Source organism: Megalops cyprinoides, chromosome 21, assembly GCF_013368585.1.
Source record: "Megalops cyprinoides isolate fMegCyp1 chromosome 21, fMegCyp1.pri, whole genome shotgun sequence".
NCBI classification, from domain to species: Eukaryota; Metazoa; Chordata; class Actinopteri; order Elopiformes; family Megalopidae; genus Megalops; species Megalops cyprinoides.
In genome coordinates, this window is record NC_050603.1 from 12,525,467 (window position 1) to 12,534,093 (window position 8,627).

General features: G+C 38.0%; 1 protein-coding gene across 1 annotated transcript; it reads left to right on the forward strand.

The window, feature by feature from the left end:
* The first annotated feature begins 995 nt into the window (after positions 1 to 995).
* Positions 996 to 8,627, forward strand: LOC118796380 (high affinity immunoglobulin epsilon receptor subunit beta-like). Its single transcript, XM_036555229.1, has 7 exons — positions 996 to 1,124; positions 2,141 to 2,340; positions 4,044 to 4,160; positions 4,597 to 4,653; positions 5,266 to 5,466; positions 6,130 to 6,246; positions 6,930 to 8,627. The coding sequence occupies exons 2-7, from the start codon at positions 2,167 to 2,169 to the stop codon at positions 6,984 to 6,986; spliced, it is 723 nt and encodes a 240-aa protein (XP_036411122.1). The 5' UTR covers positions 996 to 1,124; positions 2,141 to 2,166; the 3' UTR covers positions 6,987 to 8,627.

Genomic DNA, 8,627 nt, shown 5'->3' on the forward strand with positions numbered 1-8,627 from the left:
AACCTCGCTTTTTAAAACACTATTTGTGTGACTTAGGTACACCTATATCCAGTTAAATACAGCACCAGTACAGATTTCCCATCTGTCAAAACAACCTGTCTTACAGTAATTTTGATTTAAGTTGTCTTGTCTTGTTTCAGTAGAGAGGAAGTTATGCAGATTATTTTGCTGCCATTTATGGGAGATTTTTTTTCACCCTTTCCTTGTGTGAAACAAACAGCTAGCTAATTTAATAATGAAATAACAACATGGTGGGGTGTTTTTTGTTGTTTTTTGTTTTTTTCCTTTTTTTCAGTTGCAAATTTTAGAAAGGTATTAAGAGATATATTTTAAAAAGTATAAAGGATAAAGTTTATACATCAAAAGAGGTGATTAGATTACATCTAGAGTACTGTGTCCAATTCCAGACATTACTGGGCACACTACAACAAGGTCTTGAAAAAGTACAGAGTAAAGAAACAGGACTGCTTCTGGGTATATTTCAAGTTGGGTATAAAACAAGATGACTTGTGGAAATTAGTTCAATGTAAATTTCACAGTTTCTATAGGAAGTACTGGAATCACTTACCAAGATTCATAGTGGAGGCAGAGACCCTTGAAGCGTTCAGGGCCAGGCTTGACACAATACTAGATGTACTATGGTGAAGAAGTAATTTGACAAGCCCATAATTAAGCATTGTAATATACTTATGTTCTTAAATATAATTCTGTGCTAAAACAGGTCCTATTTCTATTGTAACGTGGAGACTGTCTGTTGGTCTCTAAAATTTCTGTGGATTATCCTGACCATTTCTTGTTGCAGTAAATTTTATATGTATTGCCCATTTGCTGCAGTTAATAAAATCCTTCATTGTGGATTCTGCATACTTTTAATTCTGAATAACAGTATTATTTTCAAGTTTCAGCTAGAGACCAACTAAAAGCAATCACATATATACAATAGGGAAGCACTCTTGGATAGTCTCCACCCCTGTGTGTGTGTGTGAGGGGTTACATGGTGAACAAAGACATATTGCTCTCGTTACATTTCACTTCCTCTCTGGTGAGACCTCTGCAGCAAACCAAGACGAAGACATACTAACATTTAAGAGTTTGATTTACCCATCACCAGACAACCAAATCAGGTGAGTTAAAAAGAGACATTTCCTATCACTGTTCAGCACTGTGTTCACAGATAGAACATTATCATGAAAGACCCACAGCATGGGAGTATATGCTCTGCTTTAGTCTGAGGCTTACATGTTATCCCTTACACTGAGTCTGTAAATTGTTGCTGGGATTATTTCTTTTGCTTAGAAAAATGTTTTACTTATGAATCCACTGGGCATTCTGTCCTAGTCTCATTAAAATTATAATAGGGCATTTATACATAACACAAGCTTATGAGTGTCTGAGGAGTGTTATCTGAGGAAATGCAACAGTCTGTTATTCAAGGAAGATCTGTTATCTTGGAGTGGAGGATGTTGTTACATATCAAAGTTCGATGAAACAAGAAGCTTGCGTGTTTACTAAAAGACACAATATAACCTGTATTTACTAAGTGACACAATATAACCTATGACCACACCTACTTTGACAGCTTATTTATTTATCTATTTTTACAACATTTTAACTTTACCTTCTCTTTCTAACATGTTAATGAAATTCAAAATGGGAAACCTAAGCCGGAAGTGTGTTCTTCTGTGAAAGATTGCCATGTACACACACACAAACACCCACAGACCCAGGCACAATTTCCAGTAAGTAAGAGAAAGTTGCAAGACAGGTTTTTCCATTGTCAAAGATGTCTTCTGGTTCATACATACCATTCAAACAAAATATTTTTCAGACTAACTCAGAACACAAGTATACTTGTGGAGGGTTTTTCAACAATTTAAAGCAGAACACCAATAAAGACTTTGTCATATAAGGGCAAAGTGTGTACATACGTATACAGACAGACAGACATAAACACCTTAGCAGGCCCAAATATACTCATTCTATCATTAGCAAACAAGACACATAGAGAAGTGTATAAAAAACTAACACAAATCCCACTGTCCTGAGACATATTTTTCTAAACAACAGTGTGAGGATTCGGTGTGACATCCTTCTATCCTTCATTTTGTTTGGAAAATGACCCAATTATTGTATCTTCCAGAAGCTGCTTTGCCTGGACCAGTCAAAATGTCATATTCTGTGACAAAGGGTGAGGGGGTGATGGTCTTCACTCTGACCTCTGACCCAGCAAGCAGCTGCCCATTGCTGTGCCAGCTTCTTGGGACCTTGTTCTGCAGCCCTGCATGTGCAGTGTCCGAGAGACTCAGGAAACTCCTGGGTGGCGCTCAGTCAACACTGGGGGTGAGCACCGTGCCACTTTACTATTACAAATGTATCACAATTAGACAGCTGTCACATCAAGACTCTTCATATTGTTCAATGCAGTGCTTTTTCTAAAATGTATAGGGAATGGGGGGCTGTTCTGTAAAAATGTAGTTAACCTTAGAATAAGAATTTGCAATTTGTAGCTAGTTGGGTACTGAAGTCAGTTCACAGCAGTGGTTCTCATATTATGGTCCACAGACCACTATTGGGCTGTAGTAGTTGTCCAAGTGTACCAATTTACGTGTGGATGTCATTACATTACATTGCATTACATTACATTCATTCATTACATTATGTCATACTGTATATAATGATATTAATGTTAATGTAATATTAATTACAATGTGAAAATAGAACTGCATGCCTTATTTTCTTTAAAATACTTCTGGATTTCAGAATATCCTGGACACTGCTGCAATGTACTTAATGCTGTTCTTCATGACATACAGCTGTGAAGTTGGATTTTCCACACTTGTTGATCTGAAAATAAAGTGGAACCAGTGTTGCAACTTTGGTTCTCCTCATCAGATTTGGTTACCTTCAGCTTTCAGCATGTAGGGATGCTTGTACAAACTCTTCCACATGATTTGTTGTTATTTCTGCTGTCACTAAAGGGCCTGCCTAGTCTTAACCCTTACCAGAGCTAAATCCTAATTTCAGCCAGAATCCCAACCCTAACCCAAGACAAACCCTAATTTCAGCCCTAACCCTAACTGTAAATTTCAGCCAGTACTGTAACCTTAATCTTAACCCTAGCGAAACCCTAATTTCAGACCTAATTCCAATGCTAACCCTGAGCCTACTGCTAACCCAGTGCCAATGGACAAGTGCATCTGCTTAATTTCAACAATGTAAATGTAATGTTGTATGTACTCATCTTACTTTGGATAAGAGTGTCTGATGAGCAGCAAAATGTAATGTAAATGTAACCCTAACCCTAACTTTAACCAAAACCCTAAACATGAGTGTTTAGGATTTGGGTTATAACCCTAATCCTAATTTCAGTTATAACCCTAACCTTAATCCTAGGAGGAAACGATTCTGACGGGGAACTCAACACTGACTGACTTTTATTTATTATGTAAAGTTGAGTTGGCTCTGAGGCTAAGAATTTCATTTCTGGTAATGATGTTGCATTGTTATCAAGTATATGACAATAAACTTGAAACTTGAAACTCTGTGGGAGCAGAGGCAGCATAGAGAAATGGAATGAGAAATACATTTCCATTTTCCATGGTCCATTTCCACTTATATTTTGTTATATACAGTATGTCTGAACCACTGAGAAATCAGTTCTTCAGTTGTCTTTTCCAAAAAAAGTATATTCTTTTCTCAGTAGTTTCTCATAAATTTTCCATTTTACCCCTTTATTTGCTAAGTGGATGTTCTTGTCTGAAGGTGTGTACATAGCCTACATATTTACATATTATCTACAGTATTTACAGTTGCTCCATATGTACAGAATATGTTATATTTATATAGCTTTCACAAGTGGACAGAGACCCACCTAGGCATCATGCCCACACTCTCTGTGTTACATGCCCACCTCCTCAACTGCTAAACGACACTACTGGGAATTTATTTACAGCTATTCACTTCTCACACATCTTATGGTCTTTTTCTTTCCTCTCTTGTATGGAATTAACTGACTCTTCCCTTTTGACCTAATCTCTTCACAGACAATACAAATCATGGTGGGGCTGTTTACCATTGCCCTTGGCACAATATTCCTCCAAACCTACAGTGGTCCATATTTCTTATGGGCTATTGGGGCCCCCTACTGGCTGGGTGCAATGGTGAGTGTGCATGTAAACATGCAATATTTTGTTTTTACTTCTTATTAACCAAATATGGCTTATTATTGAGGCATTAAACGGTAAGAAAGGGGCCCAAAGTAAAGAGGTAATAAGATTTCAGTTTTTAATTGGTTGTATACTAGTTTGGTCAGGAAGTGAGTATGTTATATTTGTAAATACCATGTTAAAACCTGACAATAAATCAAAAAATATTTGAATACATGCTTTTAAAAGAAAATTATCTACATTTTTGAACACTGCTAAACTGTACGTTATTTACATAAGTGCTCCCTAGCTGTCAGTTTCAGGGTTACTTAATTAACAGGGAGCAGTCTACCTTTTAAACACTTCGTAGCTACAAGAAAAATCCTTGGTTTGCATTTCATTATGGAGAGACTTACGCAACAATGATGGTGACTTTTTTCTGTTTTCACAGTTTATTGTCTCTGGAATCTTGTGTATCCTGGCTCAGGGGTTTCCCAGCCCATGCTTGGTAAGTGAAATGACTCTTCTATATTTGAAACATTCCATCTTACTCATCAGCTCAAACATTGATGATGGAGAGGGGAAGTCCCCTGGAGGACCCTTTGTTGTGATAAAAATGGATTTTCCTATGAAGTCTCACCTACTACTACTACTAATAATAATAACATTTGAAGATAAGCTTTAAGCTATGAACATAACCCTGGATATAAGCATTTCTAAGCGAACAAATAATATGACAAATAATACAATCATAAATGGCTTCCTAGCCAAGTCAGACAGCAGTATTGATCAGAGAACTGTACCATCAGGGATACTTAAATAGCATCTGGGTCACTTCTTCTGAATATCTGCTTCTACATCTGAACTGATCATTTAATGTGTATATCTAATTACATCTTGAAATTAATTTAACATTTTCCAGAAAAAAAGTCCAATTAGTAGTTAAAAGTGAAAGTGTTCCCTTGGATGTATAAGGTTCACACAAAGCATTCAGCTTATATGAGGCAGACCTTTCAATTTACAGCATTTCCAATATGATGACTCAGGTCATGCACATGAGAGCAAGATGGTGAGGTATTTATAAAATTGTCAAGAAATGAAAAGTCTTCACCTCCTACAGGTATTCCTAACTATGATGATGAATCTGGTGAGCGCAATCCTGACTGTGGCTGGCTTCGTGTTCTACTTGGTGGATGAGGGAGGGAGGGAGGACTGGAGGTGCCGAACAGATAACGAGTATAATAGATACGACCCCACCAAAATGGATTCCATCGGCCAGAGTAACTTCGACATTTGCGTGACCTATAAGCCCCTGTTGTTGGTAGGAACTTTGACAATTTGTGTTCTTATGATGTGTTTGGAATGCGTGAAATTTTACAAAATAATTGATTGCACTGTGAAGGCTAAAGTCATACAGGTTGCATACCATGTGAGCTCAGTAGTATGTTAACTGTGCTCATTGTAATTCAAGTGCATCAACATCATGTGACTCAGTCATGGGTCCACATTGATCATCAGTTGAAATTTAGGTCCAGTGTCTGATAGTAAAGAGATTCGATCACCTTTCTCTCAGGGAGAGATGGGGGAAAATATAAAGCAGTGACATCAGAGTGAACCTTCATGAATGGTGGAGCGTCATGTGCATCAGTGAATTTTCTGCTCCCTGACTTGCACCATGTTATAGTGTTGTGCTGTGGAGAGATGAGTATTTTGATGGATACAGAGATTAATGAAGTTTCACTCTCCTGTCCTGTCTCATTTTCAGGTGTAAAAGAGGTGTGGGTTTTTCAGTAGCTTCCCTTCATTCATGTTTTTTTCTACTTGTTACTGTTTTACTATATGTATAGGTCCATTTACCCTTTCATTATTTTCTGAGAGAGACAGAGGAGAGCCTTAACCCCTTTCTAATGGAAAGAGCTGTTGGTCTATTTGCTGTTGTTGCTGACAGTGTGATAGAACATAACTTTCTCCATTCTCTCTTTAGACTCTACAGATCGGTCTGAGAGTCATGCTGATTGTTTTTGACATACTCCAGTTCTGTGTCACCATCAGTGCAGTTGTTCTGAGCATAAAGGCACTGAAGAAGAATAACATGGGAAAGGTAAGGGGTCCCAAAAAAGAGATTCCTAATCTCTAATCTAAACGAGGTCAGAACAGGCAAAGTCAAAAACCACGGAAAACACGGCAAACAACAACCAGAAAACAGATATAAAAAAATCGAGGTCAAGAGGAACAAGCAGGGTCTCAAAAACAGGCAGGCAAAACAGAACAAAGAACGGCTGGTAACAAATCAGGAGGACTAAGACAAACTAGCGAAAGAGCACGCAACAAACAGGGTATATATAGGGCGAGTCAGATGAGGGGATGAGATGCAGGTGTGCAGACAGGCAGGTGATCAGGCACAGGTGAGTGGGGATAGGGCGGAGAACAAGGCAGGGCTGGAACACAGGGGAAAACAGTAAACATGAGCACATGGACAGCGAAAACAACAAAGCCGGCTAAGAAGCTGCCGTACTGACAATTCCATGCATTTGACACTGATGCAAATTTAGCCTATTTCTGTGATTTGCACACCAGGAATACAAATATAGTATCTATGCTCTTGGGCACACATGTGTAGGCCTATATATTTCAACGGGGAAGCACAGAGCATAAAAATGGTTTGCCAGCTGAAATAAAAAAGACATTTTTAAAATTGAGCATGTGTTCTAAAATACCATCATTTGTACAGTAGAGGTCACCTTCTGACTTGCTGGTCTGGTCTTGTGTTGCATCCAATCGCAGGACCCTGATCTTAAGAGGTCAATCCTGGAAGAGGAGACAGCCAATCCAACAGTTTAGAGGAGGCCCCACCTCCTGGAATAGGCGACGGCCAATCCCACATCTCAGAGGAGCGCCCACCTTTCCTGTCACTTCTTACCTATCTCACTGTGTGTGGGCAATGTGGGGTTCTTCTTTGGAAAGGCAAACCCCAAGCAAGCATTTAGTTGGACACACTGAAAATTAATAATCGCAGTTAAAAAGTCTGCAGGTATTAACAGAATAAACAACTAACATGTCTGAACTGAGGTAAGCACATAGTAAGGTATACAGCATCAACATTTTTAAACAAAGCATCATGATTCTGACATTCATGACTTCCAGATACCAATGTTTCTGCCATTTTCATGGCTTTTTTGTCATTCATGTACTGTCTTTTGTGTAGCTCTTGTTTGGTATTGGTAAAGGTGGTAGAATGGTGATAATGGGGTCTGTTTATAACATTCCCATTCTTAAATCCTTGCCGGCACTCCTTCATTCACACCTCCATTGATTACCTGGACTGGGATGCAGTCCCTGCCTTCTGTGGAGCCTTAATTTGATGCTTGGTGCATCCCACTAAACACTTTGCCTGGGTTTCACTGTCAAAGTCTCCTTTTGATTTTTTTTCTATACAATTTGCATATATTTCCAGCTCCAGTTAGAAATACATGCTGAGTGACATTTGCCTATTTATGACTTCTTGTGTTTAGACAGATGTTCTCTATTTTAATCAGCAAAATGAAATACTCATGGTAGGTGATCTTGGGGTCTGAGCTTGTGGTACTCCTTCAGACAACTTTTATCATGGCATGGTACACTTCAACATTTAAAGTACAAGCCATGTTAATAACTTTTAATACTTATATGTGTCAAATTCTTAGGTGAACAACTGAATGTTTCTGAACTTTCTCCTGAAAGCCTAGAACCATACTGTCATCCTCCAGTCTACAATGTAAGACAGATTAGCCACTAAATGGAGCTTTTCATCAGAGTGACTGGAAATGATACAAATCCCTGCTAAAAAGAGGCTGCCTTTTTCCAGGAACAGCTTTTTGATCAAACACACCATGAAAAATTTCTGAGTGTATCTTGTGAATAGTGACAATCCAGATCAGTTTGCCTATATGATTCTTAGGGTCCTTCAATGACCTGAGAGGTATCAGTGGAAAAAAAGCTTTTTGGACATTTTTTAAAAATATTTCTAGTAAGGCCAATGTGTCATTAATTGGAGCAGGAGGGTTGGTTTCTAGGCTTATGGGATATCCATGAAATTGCTCAGTCGTGTATGTAAGCGCTAAACACAATCATAAACATGTTTGTAATTTGGGCCAAAATGCTCATTGGTATTCAAGTCAAATTTAAAATATGGATTCAGCCATTTTGTTCAAATGGTGATTTCTTCAATTGCCCTTACTTTCAGACAAGAAAACATTTGAGAGAATATTCTCAATCTAGGCTGTTGTTGTCATAAGTCTGTCATCATTTACAAATGCTTATATTGTTTTAAAGCTTTTCATGGACAAGCACACATGTGCAAAAAAAAAACAAAAAAAAGAAACAAAACCCAAAAACTACAAAAAACAAAAACCTGACATTTTTGAAGTGTTTGAAAGCTACTTCCCACTAATGTTTTAAACCAATCTGAACTGTGTATGAAGTACTAAATAAAATCCTTTCATG

Bases quoted from the DNA above. Each gene is read 5' to 3' on its own strand.
- LOC118796380 (XM_036555229.1), top strand. From the start codon at position 2,167: ATGTCATATTCTGTGACAAAGGGTGAGGGGGTGATGGTCTTCACTCTG. The intron at 4,161-4,596 runs GTGAGTGTGCAT...CTGTTTTCACAG, and splicing joins CCTACTGGCTGGGTGCAATG to TTTATTGTCTCTGGAATCTT. The intron at 4,654-5,265 runs GTAAGTGAAATG...CACCTCCTACAG, and splicing joins GGTTTCCCAGCCCATGCTTG to GTATTCCTAACTATGATGAT.